The 14,006-nt window shown below is 42.5% G+C and overlaps 1 protein-coding gene across 6 annotated transcripts; it reads left to right on the top strand.

The window, feature by feature from the left end:
• Positions 1-1,231: 1,231 nt before the first annotated feature.
• On the top strand, positions 1,232-13,027 carry LOC110527781 (RNA-binding protein 5-B). Of its 6 annotated transcripts, none has more exons than XM_036983261.1 (25): positions 1,232-1,391; positions 1,642-1,675; positions 4,884-5,055; positions 5,171-5,329; positions 5,504-5,573; positions 6,007-6,080; positions 6,931-7,014; positions 7,333-7,393; positions 7,881-7,943; positions 8,048-8,208; positions 8,429-8,526; positions 8,683-8,770; positions 8,863-8,934; positions 9,034-9,097; positions 9,203-9,285; positions 9,402-9,522; positions 9,682-9,773; positions 9,899-10,078; positions 10,269-10,409; positions 10,695-10,772; positions 10,894-11,088; positions 11,241-11,315; positions 11,433-11,536; positions 11,766-11,895; positions 12,236-13,027. In XM_036983261.1, the coding sequence occupies exons 2-25, from the start codon at positions 1,659-1,661 to the stop codon at positions 12,359-12,361; spliced, it is 2,508 nt and encodes an 835-aa protein (XP_036839156.1). In that variant the 5' UTR covers positions 1,232-1,391; positions 1,642-1,658; the 3' UTR covers positions 12,362-13,027. The 6 variants fall into 6 exon arrangements, with proteins under 6 accessions (XP_036839156.1, XP_036839158.1, XP_036839159.1 ...); XM_036983263.1 differs by having other exon boundaries at positions 10,698-10,772; XM_036983264.1 differs by having other exon boundaries at positions 8,869-8,934.
• Positions 13,028-14,006: the final 979 nt, after the last annotated feature.

Here is a 14,006-nt window from a genome sequence, read left to right on the forward strand (position 1 = left end):
GAGCTTTAGCAGAATGTGACTGGCAGAACGGATGTTGTATGTGAGGATGAAGGCTGCAGTAGATATCTCAGTCCTAAGGCCTAAGAGGGGTTTATAAATAAGCATCAACCAGTGGGACTTGCGACGGGTATGCAGAGATGACCAGTTTACAGAGGAGTATGGAGTGCAGTGATGTGTCCTAAAAGGAGCATTGGTGGCACATCTGATGGTCGAATGGTAAAGAACATCTAGCCACTAGAGAGCACCCTTACCTGCCGATCTATAAAGTACATCTGCGTAATCTAGCATGGGTAGGATGGTCATCTGAATCAGGGTTAGTTTTGGCAGCTGGGGTGAAAGAGGAGCGATTACGATAGAGGAAACCAAGTCTATATTTATGGATGGCAGCCTGTTCAGAATGTCGCTCAACAGTTGAGGGATACTGATACATTGATTGTAAATGACGTGGATTTTGTGGTGTTTATTACGCTGCTCAAACAAACAAGAAGTTGTAGAGGGGACATAATTGTAGGTGCGGCTGAAAGGTTGTTGGGTCTGCAGGAATCAACAGCTGAAGCATTGCAGAGAAAACTGAATGACGATGTTTCCCCCACATAAAAAAACATCCCCCTGTCAGTGTATCTTTTTATTTATTTGTTCAACTTTGTTTGATATTATTTACTACCCATACAGTAGGTGGCTTATTGCACGTAAAATGTGTTTGAACGTCATTAAACTATAGAAGAAGAGAACATTGTCAAAGTTTTTTATTTATTTTTATAACCCAAGATAAACCACAACCTGTCATTTACAATGGGCGCAAATGAATCATACTCGGCAAAACAATCAAGGAGGCGGGCAGAGCCATGCACGACCTAGCGACATCTTATTGGCGCGATCTAGCATATATTTGCATTTGCCATTAGGGAACGCCTATTTTGAAGTGAACTCAACTTGCCCTTGCACTCCTAAACGACGCCATTTTTTTTACAACTTTGGCAAAGGGTAAAGTCTACAAAACTTTGTCCACTGTTCATAACATATTTTACTTTTGGAAAGAGAAACTCTATTGAGCTCAAATGTGTCATCGATGAGAAAATGTGCAGAATGTTGGACAAAATCCATCTCGATCTATCTTCTCCCACTGGGCTTCCTCGTGGGCTTCCTCGCCTTCCTTCCTTGTGAGTGGAAATACCAACCGGATGCTTCAGATTTATACATCCTGTGAAACATCTGGCTCGTTGTTCTGTGATTTTGTTTACCACGTACCCGCCGCTAAGCATCTTGGGAAGAAGAAGGTGCTGAAGACCAACAACCATTTTTCATGTGAAATGTGCAAGTACTTGAATTGTTTGAAAAACCTATCTAGCAAACAGATTATTATCGGGAATCTCCTACATTTTTTAAAAATTGTGAGTTAATATGCTTCTGTACAGTTGTGTTACTGTTTGTTCTTGAGCTAACTAGATGGTTCGTTTTAAATCGTAACGTTAGGTCATTAGCTAGCTAGCTAACGTTAGCCATAACGTAACTTTAGCAATGATAGAGTACTGTCTTATGAGTCACCATATAGCTTCTGCTTCTAGCAGACATGCCAAATAGCTAGTTAAGTTCGCTGACGTGAAAGTAATAAAAATGTTCTCTTCCCCCAATCTTTGATAGTCGTGACAACCATTGAAATGGGAGCTGATAAGCGGTGAGTAACAAATTGACATAACAATATAACGTTAGTGAACTGCACTGAGTTCGGAACACAATCGTTACATTATAGGAAAAATCCACCCAAAACCACGCATTCCTATTTACAGTGTTACATAACACTGAATATATATAAATATTAAAAAAAAAATATATATATATATATATATATATACATTTAAAAAAATATATATGTATTTTTTTTAAATATATATATATATATATTTTTTTTAAATATATATATATATATTTAAAAAAAAATATATATATATATTTTTTAATAGAGTATATTTATATTTTTTTAATAGAGTCTGATATATATATATCAGACTCTATTAAAAAAATATAAATATACTCTATTAAAAAATATATATATATATTTAAAAAAAATATATATATATATATATATATTTAAAAAATATATATATATATATATATATATTTAAAAAAAAATATATATATATATATATTTAAAAAAAAATATATATATATATTTTTTAAAATGTGTATATATATATATATATATATTAAAAAAAAATATATATATATATATATATATTAAAAAAAAAATATATATATATATATATATATATATATATATATTTTTTTTTATATATATATATATTTTTATATATATATATTTTTATATATATATATTTTAAAAAATATATATATTTAAAAAAAAAAAATATATATATATATATATATATATATATTTTTTTTTTTCATTTCTAATAAGGTTGGTAACAACATGTGTTTGAGAGCTTTGGGCCATTAATTGAAAGGTCGCTGGTTCGAATCCCTGGGCTAACTAGGTGAAACGTCTGTACGCTTTTGAACCTTAACAAGGCCACACTCCATCTTTAACCCCCCTCCTCCACATTTACTGGATTGGTTGAGCAGTGCAGAGGAGAATCTACCCTGACAGTTTTTTTTCTTTTCTTTTTCCTCGTCAAGACCAATATGTAGGGGGATCTAGGTTCAGGTTTTCCTTTGACGCCTACTTTGTTTGGTTAGTGTAAAAAAGCGTTTTGGAAGGGTCTGTACCTTCTGGCAAGTAGCTCGCTAACTGGCTATAACATTTATAAAACAATGTATTGCTTACATTACCATTCCACCTTTACTAGCACTACAGAGTAAACAAGTCTCCCTCCTTAAAAACGCAATGAAAGACATCTGGTAGGGATGTGTATCTTTCCCGTTCAACATGAATTGATACATATCTAGATAGCCACATGGGCTCCGATACACGATATGTTTTTGTTTAAAAGGATTCAGTGCGATTGTTTGATTAGAGAAATTAATCTATGCAATTTGGTGCGATATGATTTGTGCCCCAACATTTGTTGCATAAACACATTCATTTTCCATTCTAAATTAAAATCTGATGCTGATGGAGTTCATGAGTTGGGCCTCTGAGCTGTATCTGTCTGAGCTGACTTCTGTGCATGTGTGTAAATGATTTGTCTTATCAGTGGTGTAAAATAATTCAGTAAAAATACTTTAAAGTACTACTTAAGCTGTTTTTTGGGGGTATCTGTACTATACTATTTATATTTGACTACTTTTACATTCCTAAAGAAAATAATTAACTTTTTACTCCGTACATTTCCCTGACACCCAAAAGTACTTGTTACACTTTGAATGCTTAGCAGGACAGGAAAATGCTCCTATTCACGCACTTGTCGAGAACATCCTTGGTATCTCTAATGCCTTTATACTGCCGGACTCTAAACACACATGCTTCATTTGTAAATTAGTGTTGGAGTGTGCCCCAGGCTATCCGTAAAAATGGTGTCATCAATTATTTATACATTTACTTTTGATACTTAAGTATCTTTAAAACCAAATACTTTTAGACATTCAAGTAGTATTTTACTGGGTGACTTTCACTTGAGTATTTTTTTAAAATTATTAAGCCATCTTTTACCCAAATATGACAACTGGGTTGTTTTTCCATCACTGACATCTATGGTGTATGTAGGCACCTGAGCTGAGCGATAAGATAAACTGGGCATCTACCCCACCCTCCCCCCGCACACACAAACACACACACACACACACACACACTTTTCATCTGAAATCACCATCACCCACTAATACATTTTTTTTCAGATTAAAAGTGTTAGTAATGTATCAATATTTCTTTAAACAATAGCTATAACATCGCCAATGAATATGTAGCACAACTTTGGATTTCACTCCGGTCTCATAATTGAATTGTTTCGACCGTTTGGAAGTTTTGCGTGTAGCAAAAGTGATTTCAGTCCTCTTTATGAAATGATCAACTTTACCCTATCTAAAAAGACCATATATACTGATTGTTTAAAGCAAAAGTATTGCTCATGGTGGTCCTCCAATAATCGGTATCAGTGTTGAAAAATCATAATCGGTCGATATCTAATCCTAACATTGTGCAAGCAGCCATTTGACAAACATTTGAATGCAAGAATAGGCCTATCTCCCCTTGGCTAGTGCGCACAGCGCGCAGTTTGACTAGGCTACTGATATAGCCTGGGATTGTTCGGCATCCAAAATGACTTGTAGATCAACGATTGTCAACATAATGACATGCTCAGTTTGACACTGAAGATGAGGTGTTTTCGGAAGGTAGAAAGTAAGGCATTTTTGGAGAATTAAAAAAATGCTAGTGAGCTGGCGATTCGTAACATTTTAATCGATTTTCTGACCGATGCCTGCTACATTTGGATCTGTTTTGGGTCCTGCGGACTGATGCACTAATTTCTTAATCATTTGAACCGGGGACCAATGCATATTGTTGACTCTTTACATCCCTAGCATCTGGCAGAAGTAAATTCATCCATAAATACGAATGAATTTGATGTAATGGTCAAGCCCATTCAAAACACCAGGGACATGAACACTGAAGTATGATGTAGGAATGTGTGACTTGCACAGGATATAAACTGGTTAGGGCGTTAGGCAGAGTTTCAGTGGCATTCACAGTATAAGGAAGCAGAGTGGCTTGCAAGGTAACACAGACTAAATCCCACACAACAATGCAATAGTAGATTTGTTTCTGCTTGAAAAAAAACATAATTTTAAGGGTTATGTTAAAATTGTTAATCATAGTACTTGGAGGTTATCTTGAGCCATATAATTACATTGGAAACCATTTCGTTATTCCTTGAGTGTGTCAAAATTAGATCTGCGTTTTGACTGTGTCTATGCCTGTGTACGCACAGGGTGAGTCGCACAGAGCGTAGCGGCAGATACGGCGGCAACAATCAGGGCCGGGGTGAGAGGCGAGAGCGAGGAGACCAGGAACGAGAGCACGTCACGCGACGCTGGGGTGAAGAGAGACGCATCGAACGCTACGATGGAGGGGAACACCGGGGGAACAGAGCCAGTCCAGAGGTATGTGCTCCGAGTCACTGGGCGTCTGACATGACTTGGCAAGGGAGTGCAGCCAAAACCAATCTTGTTGACGACTAGGAGAATACACTGATCCACGCTGTTTTATCCGCGCCAGCAGAGAGACAGGAAGCGGCGGAACAACGATGGAGCTGAAGAAGGCTACCACTCTGATGGAGACTACCCGGAGCAGGACTACAGGGGGGAGCCAGGGGAGGAGAAGGAGAGTAAAACCATCATGCTCCGGGGCCTGTCTCTTCACGTCACAGAGGGAGATGTAAGTTCCTCTCTCTCTCTGCTTTAGACCCACCACCGGGTCAGTAATGTGGTTTGTGCAAAGAAGAGTAGACTATACAGTGAAACTAAAGGAGACGTTAGCAACTATATAATATCAACTGAAGTGTGTTGCGGAACTGAGGGCGACGGATTTAAATGTTCTTGTGCCTTCCAGATCCGAGCTGCCCTGGACCAGCTGGAGGGACCCCAGCCAATAGATGTCCGGTTGATGAAGAAGAGGACAGGTGAGACCCAGGCGTTCCATGGAGTCCCTCCTTTCCCCCGCCATCTTTGACCACAGGGCCAATCTGCTTCAATTGGCTTCAGTTTTGCCATAGCAACATAAAAAAAAAAAAAATCTGAAATCGTTATGAATTAATGTCAAAAGCGAAGAAACAATCTTTTACGTTCTGTTAAGATGTGGAGCGAAAAGGTAAGTAAAGAGCATCAGCCAGTCAAGTGCTGTTTCAAATGAAATAATAAAATAATACATATAGGCACACAGAGGGTGCACGTTCCAGTGTCATCCTGCAGGATTTCTTGCTATGGCAAAACCCAAAATGAAGGGCCCACTGTTTGCCATATTGGGTCCTGAAGCAGTTTGTGACAGAGTTTGAATGTTGTGCCCATGGACTCTGACTAACACTCCTCCCGTCTATATTTGAATGCTGTCTCTAGGTATAAGCAGAGGTTTCGCCTTCGTGGAGTTTTATCACTTGCAAGATGCTACCCGATGGATGGAGACCAATCAGGTTGCTTCACAATCGCCAAGTCTAGTTTTTACCTTGGAGATCTGGGAGAGAAAAAAAAAGAGAACCAAATGGCAACCAAAGTGAACTGAATAAGAACCAAAAATGATTTGAAGGAAATGTAGATTTAAGTTGGAATTTAGTTGGAGAATACTATATTTGAATCTTAATATGGTATCCATAAAGACTGCATGGTTTTAGGGGTTTATGTAACCTTTCACTGATAATTCTTTAATCTCACCGCCCCTCCCCCCATATTTTCAGGGTGTAAGACTAAGGTTTTAAGACGTTCGACGTCAATAGAATTGAGCCATGTAGCCTAATTTAACGGAAATTTACCTTAAAACACTTTGAGATTATAGTACCTTGCAATCTGACTGGTAAGATAACTCAGGAATACATTTTTCTGATAAAAGATAGTCATAGGCCATCGGGGAAAATAAGGAATTCTGGCTCCTAGCCTACTGTCCTCCAAATTTGAGCACTTACTTGTCAGTTGATGTTTTTTTTTCTTTTTAGTGATTGATTCATGCTGTACTTCTTAGCAAATTTAATTTGTCTGTTGGAAGCACATCCCTGGTTCTAGGGAAGCCGATCAAAGTATCTCTATCATGTTAGCATACACTCTGCTCCGGCTCAGTCTGGACACTCGGGTCCCAAACACCTTAAGATCCCTCTGTACACAAGCTCACATACACATCCTTCCGTCTGTCTTTGACACAAGCGCCAACCGGGGGTCCCTTTCCCCCTTCCCTCCTTGCCAACACTGCTTGTATTTTGGGTGCAGCTAGAGTGAGACCTGCACCAGCCAAGAAACCTTGAAATGACCAACATTTTGTCCCCCCTCTTACAGAAACTCCTGGTCATCCAAGGCAAGAGTGTGGCCATGCACTACAGCAACCCCCGGCACAAGTTTGAAGACTGGCTCTGCAACACTGTAAGTTTCTGCTGTGGCTTGACTCCATATCCCACCCTGCCTACACTGTTTCCCCCTTCCACTCCTATCTGAAATGCTGTAGTGACAATGTTAGGCAATCAATTGTTATCTTATAGTCCAGAATGAGCTCCTGCCAAATGACTTTGAGCACATTGTTAGGTGTAGGAATGCCTGATTGCATTAGTTGCCAGTGTGAGCGTTTGGCTCAGGTAAGCACCCGATGCTGCACTGCTTTTAGTTTGCTATTCATCTGAGGCAGCGGTGTCCTGGACCTACGTAGCTGTATTTTCAATAAAAAATGTGACCGGTTGCTTGCAGTGCGGCCTGTACAATTTCCGGAGGAGGCTGAAGTGCTTCAGGTGCGGAGCATCCAAAGCTGGTAAGTAGTTCCTGAATCAGGAAGCCACTGCTTGCACCCATCTGGATGGCCTGAGACAATGCCATGGGACTACGCACAGGTGCAGGCGCAGTAGAGAATACAGATACAGGGCTCTACAGTGCGACCATTCTACTCTCATGTGCCAAAATATTTTGATATGCGACCTGGAATTAAAAAAAATATATTTGTCATTGTGCTACTAAATTTCTTTGCGTGCGCCTACATTTTTAAACTTAGAGCACATGTGCTCCTTGTAAAAAATAAAAAAAATGTCCACGTAGAGCCCTGACTAATCATATTTCTTAGTATTGTGAACAAACCAGATTTAGCTGAAAACGTACGTGAGAATTGACAGGTGGAATAGCGAGGATGTCAAATCCCTGTGGAGCAGGAACATTTTCTAACTCATGTCCTGGCTTCTGTCGTGGGTACTGAGGGCGAGGCGACGCTAATGCACTCCTCTCATTCTTCCTGCTTTTCCCAACAGAGTGTGAAACCAACACCACTGGAGTCCGAGAGACCCAGCAGAGCGGAGACTACTACGGCGACAGTGAGTACCCCTCCGCCGTCATGAAAATAAGTCCTGTCAGATGACCTGAGGGGGGTCTGAGAGCCAATGGGATAATTTATACTGAATGTGTGTGTCCTCTCCAGCGATCATCCTTAGGAACATCGCCCCCCTTACCACTGTGGAGGCCATAATGACTGCCCTGGCCCCCTACGCCAACCTGTCAACCAGCAACATCCGTCTCATCAAGGACAAGCAGACGGGCCAGAACAGAGGCTTCACCTTCGTACAGCTTTCCTCCCCTCTGGTATGCCAGCCTTTCAGCAGAGCTCTCAACATTAAAAAAAAAAAAAAAATGTTTTTGAGTTTCTTTACAGAGCGACCTCTGTCTCTTCAGTGACGTTCCCTATTTTCGATTGTTAATGGTCAACAACATCCTTGGCTTGATTTAGTGGAGTCTGTATGAACTTTTCTCTGTAAGTGAAATGAGTGTGTTTAGTCTTAAGTGCTTTGTTTCTGCATCACAGGAGGCTTCTCAGCTCCTAACTATCTTACAAGGACTGCAGCCCCCTCTCAAGCTGGATGGGAAGACCATCGGTGTGGACTATGCCAAGAGTGCCAGGAAGTGAGTGTCCCGTCACAGCGTTGTCCGTGGTTAGGTTTAAGAGGTGTCAATGGTTAGGGTTATAGTGTTCTCAGCGTAATTCCAGTGGAGGATGTCCTCAAGAGGGCATAGGGATGGAGATGTCTCCCTAATCTCTACTCTCCTTGGTCTCTTCAGGGATCTCTTGCTCCCAGACTGTAACCGGATCAGTGCCTTCTCTGTGGCCAGCACAGCCATCGCTGCTGCCCAGTGGTCCTCCAGCCAGGTAAACGCACACAGACCCACATCTCCTCACAGTCACCGGTGACGTTTTGTTTTCCCGATGCACCTTCTAACCGTCAGTATGTTCCTTCCAAGCCACAGCAGGGTGCTGAAGGACAGCTGTCGGAGTACAGCTACCTAGAGGAGGGCTACGTTCCCTACACACAGGTACGATGATGGTTACCCCAGTCTGTAAATACCTGGGATGCATTGCAGACGCTGCCGCTTCAAATGTGTGTGACTAACTGTGCCCTGCTGTGTCGATAGGACTACCAGGCCTACTACCAGCAGGCAGCAGGAGACCTTTCCCAGGGGAACGGAATACTGGGAGGTGAGAGGCAACGTTTGCATTCTGTGTACATGCCTCTTTTTTTTTTTAAATAGCCTTCTGGTTTGAGGAGAACGCGTGTAATTAAGCCTGGGTGTCTTTTCACAGCGGCCCCAGCTGCTACAGGAGTGGTGATCTCACAGGTTGCACAGGTCTACCAACCCCGCCTTATCAGTCACACTGCCACACAGGTGAGTCTCTGTCTTTTAACCTATGGGGCTGGCAATACACACACCGTTGCCTTTACTGCACCACGGACAGTATGCTTGCCCTAAAGATTCCCCACAATGGCCAATTGTCTCTGCAGGCACTGCAATTGGCCCAGCAACTGGAAGCAAAACAGACCGGAGTTCACTCTGCAGCTGCAACCATTACAGCGCCGGTTTCCACAGCAACAGCGACACTCTCTGGACTGGCCACAGACACTGGTAGGAGCCTCCCTCTCCTGACTAACTGGCTCTGCAAGTTCCAGTGCAGAATTAAACATAAAAACTTAGTGGAATGCTTTCAGATATAAAATGATCTACTCTATTCAAGCCAGGTTTTTGATTGTTTGTAATCTTCCATGCTCTTGTCTTCATCCCCAGCTGTTCCCGACACCTCCACCTACCAGTATGACGAGTCCTCGGGCTACTACTTCGACCCTGAAACTGGCCTCTACTACGACCCAAATACCCATGTAAGTACCCACACACCGGTCAATGTTTTCTGTTGCCATTTTGAATGGTTCCACCATGCCTCATGGGTTGACTGAAAGGGGTATGTGGGTGTATGTGTTTTTGACAGTTATCTTCTCTCCTCCAGTACTACTATAATTCCCAAACACAGCAGTACCTGTACTGGGACAGCGAGAAGCAGACGTACGTCCCTGCCTCAGCCGCCGACCAAACTGAGCAGACGGCAAACGCAGCAGCAGCTAGCAAAGAGGCTAAGGAATCCAAGGAGAGGAAACAAGAGAAGCCCAAGAGCAAGACGGCTCAACAGGTACGCAGAGGAGACCGGGTTCGCTTCAGATGTCAAGGCGGTACATCTGTATATGAGAAAAGGGGGGGGGGGGGTGTTGCCTTCTCTACATTCTGTTGGTATCAGGACAATGTCATGAAACCCTTGTTGCTGTCAAGGGGTGTTGTATTGAAGTGTGTGTAGTTTGACTGAGTTGTCATGCTCTTTCCAGATTGCTAAGGACATGGAGCGCTGGGCGAAGAGTCTGAACAAGCAGAAGGAGAACTTCAAAAGCAGCTTCCAGCCCGTCAGCCAGGAGGAGAGGAAAGAGGCCGCGGCCGCCGACGCAGGCTTCACACTCTTCGAGAAGAAGGTAGCCATTTTAGGTCTATCCATGAAGGCTAGAATCCTATAGAGCAGGGTTTCCCAAACCCTTGGGACCCCAAGGGGTGCAGGTTTTTGCCCTAGCATTGCACAGCTGATTCACGTAATCATCAAGCTGTGTAGTGATAGGGCAAAAATGTGCACCCCTTGGGGTCCCAAGGACTGAGTTCAGGGAAACGCTGCTTTAGAGGACTCATCCAGTGACACTTTTGACTTGATGGCGTCAGATTGACGAGGTGACTTGATGGCAGTGACTAGTGTTGTGACTTTGCAGCAGGCTGGAAGCTTGGAAATGCTCATGTCAGAAGCAGTGCAGCGCCCAGAGGAGCAGGCCCCAACCAACTCAGCCAAGGTAAGCTATTGATACAAATAGACTCAAATGGAAGCTCTGAAATGACAGATCATACATTTTTATCTTCCAGTCTTGTATGGTACCTACTTGGTTGGATGGTAAACTATCTGGTTGTGTCCAGGTTGGTCTGGTGGCAGCCTACAGTGGGGACAGTGACCCAGAGGAGGGGGGTGCAGCAGAGCCGGAGCGCGATGGTGGTGAGCAGGGCCAGGATCAGCTGACAGACTGGAAGAAGATGGCCTGCCTGCTGTGTAGGAGACAGTTCCCCAATAAGGACGGCCTGGTGCGCCACCAGCAGCTCTCTGACCTTCACAAGGTGCTGATCCCTGACGCCCAGGAAGAACCCCACTTTAGTCTACTCACTAAACTGTTATGAAAATGAACATCTATTATGTGAACCTTGGAGCTTGTTTTATGTCTGAATTCAGTGTGAAGGTGTCTTAATCTTTACTTGTCGTCTTTCCCCAGCAAAACCTGGAGGTCCACCGCAGATCTAAGCTGAGTGAGGCTGAGCTGGAAGAGCTGGAGAGGAAAGAGACCGAGGTGAGACTCGGACATAAAGACTGTTGGTCTAATGTTACTGATTGACTTTTGGTTAATAGAGACCCTGTTGTCAGGTTTGTTTCTACATGAATTTCCTATTTCACTCCCTGTGAACAGATGAAGTACAGAGACCGGGCTGCGGAGAGGAGAGAGAAATACGGCATCCCTGAACCCCCAGCACCCAAAAAGAAGAAATTCACAGCACAGCCAGCACCAGTCGTGTAAGCTGCTACTGTGCTATAATCATGCTTATACTTATTATCATTGTTACCCAATCATTTGTATATATTTTATTGTGTAAGAATTTTAAGATGGGCACATTCTTTCCCCACCCCCCTTTTTGCTGTAGCAATAGTATTTTGTCGGTATGTTATAAATGTACACTGTGATGTTCTGTGACGTGAGATTGTAACAATGATTGTGTTGTCATTTCCCACTTCTCCTCTGCAGTAACTATGAGCAACCCACCAAAGACGGTCTGAACAGTGACAACATTGGGAACAAGATGCTGCAGGCCATGGGATGGCAGGAAGGCAGAGGTCTGGGCCGCAACCAGCAGGGCATCACTGCACCTATTGAGGTGAATCTCATCCAGTTAAAATAATTGAATAGTGCTGCTTCAACCCAAAAGCAAAACCTGTGAAGATATCTTTCATATACAACGAAGTCTGTTAAATTTTCTCGTTTAAGTGCAGAACCACGTTGTAGTGGTAACACTCTCCTTCACATATGCACCGGAGACCAGGGTTACATTTTTGGGTACACTAACCACTTTCTCCCTCTTGCCTGTCTCCCCACATAATTATTTATATATATTTATATATTTATATTTCTTTATGATATATAAAAACATTTTTTTTTTAAATGTGCCAGTGTTGAACGGCTTTACTTATCTCAGACCTGCTGTCACCTCCCTACAGGCCCAGCTGAGGGCGAAGGGAGCTGGTCTGGGAACCAAAGGCAGCAGCTACGGCCTGTCTGCCTCAGACACTTACAAAGACGCTGTCCGCAAAGCCATGTTTGCCCGCTTCACTGAAATGGAGTGATTTGCCAAATATACCTGCCTCCCAAGAACAACCATATCCTACTGACCTGGTGCTATGTTCCCTGGGTTTCTGTGTGGGGGAAATCACCGTCCCCGGGCATCTTAACATCTCTCCCTACATTCATCCATAAACGGACCCCTTGAGATAAAGGGATTGTAATGGCAGCATGGGGAAGTTGCAGAGATTACATGCTTTATTAAGGGGGATTGGAGGGAGGGCCTTCCTTTGCTAAAAGATGTGCGTTTCTTTGGATGAATTTCTGAGTGCAGTCACGTCATCAGTCTGCTAGGGAATAGGAAAACGGAGAAAGGACTTGTCTATTGGAGAAATGTGAAACTATGAATTATGTAGGTTATGATTTGTATATATTTTATTGTGTAAGAATTTGAAGATGGGCACATTCTTTCCCCACCCCCCCTTTTTGCTGTGGCAATAGTATTTTGTTGGCATGTTATAAATGTACAGTTTGTATGGTATGCGTTCTCATTTTGTACAGAAATTAATTAAATGAGATTGATCAACCAATTCATGTGGACTTCATTGTGAATGCTGAGCATAATTCCATGATTTGTACAAAAGCTGTTCAATTGCAGACTTTGCTTTAGCTCGCCCTCATACCAAACTTGGGTGTCGGTCAGCAAAAAATAAATAACATTGAGAAACTCAGGCATTTGTTTATAGTTTGTGTGGGCTCTTCAGTCTACCATCATCTTGGGTCGACCATCTGAAGCAAGGCCCCTTCATTTGATTTCAACCTAAAATACATGTTTTGCAGATGCAGTCGACCCCTCTCCCTGAGTTTCCTCCCACAGGCATGGCCATTCTACCAGAATTAAGATGTAGAGTACTGCAGACTACCGGCTACCTCTTTGCCATTAGGACCTCCCTGGTGTCTCACTGTACGAGGTAAGCGACCCGGTGGAGCTAATTTACTATGTTTAGTATTGTTGAAAGGATGTGTTTCATTACAGCTCCCTTTTACTCTTCTGGATCTGACTAGATGTCTTTGCTTATATCAATTGCTGTCCAATGGACTGGCTAGTGTTGCGCTGTAGTTTGAGTCTGGTTCCAAAGACTCGAGGTCCCGTTCTTCACACAGCTGGAACAAGAGCACTGACAAGTGGTAGTCGTTTCGATCGAAGGCAACCGTGAATTAATTACGAACTGCTCTGTTGTAATCTTTCTTTTGACCGTCGGATTTGTCTTCTAAATATGAGAACCATATCTCCTTGTATGCAAAATAATATAACCATTTTGGTGACGTTGTCTGACAACTGTCTTACAGTAGTTATCTATAGTGGTAGCGTTCCATAGCGGTCTCACGTTTTCTAATACAGTTTGCAGATTTGCTTAATGAAGTTGTCATTAGTTGAAGCACATAGAACTGGTTCAGTTACTGATAAACTAAAGCCAAGTCACAATGCACTATTAGAAACATGCAAGGAGCTGCTAAAACATTTTTGCAAGGAGCTGTATTTAAAAAATACCCCCCCCCCCCCCCCAAAAAAAAAATGGTAGGCATGTAATACCATTGACAGCTGTTACAAATAACCATCCCATAATAAGGAAGTGGGAGCTTAAGGTTCAGGGTCCCCCACACAATCTCCTCCTCTTCAGCCTACTACTTTGGTGTGCAGGACCCACA

This window comes from Oncorhynchus mykiss, chromosome 7 (assembly GCF_013265735.2).
Source record: "Oncorhynchus mykiss isolate Arlee chromosome 7, USDA_OmykA_1.1, whole genome shotgun sequence".
In the NCBI taxonomy this organism is placed as follows: domain Eukaryota; kingdom Metazoa; phylum Chordata; class Actinopteri; order Salmoniformes; family Salmonidae; genus Oncorhynchus; species Oncorhynchus mykiss.

Excerpts from the sequence above, each read along its gene's own strand:
- LOC110527781 (XM_036983261.1), top strand. Across the intron at positions 9,286-9,401 it reads TCAGTCACACTGCCACACAG|GCACTGCAATTGGCCCAGCA; the intron begins GTGAGTCTCTGT and ends TTGTCTCTGCAG. Across the intron at positions 11,316-11,432 it reads TGGAGAGGAAAGAGACCGAG|ATGAAGTACAGAGACCGGGC; the intron begins GTGAGACTCGGA and ends CCCTGTGAACAG.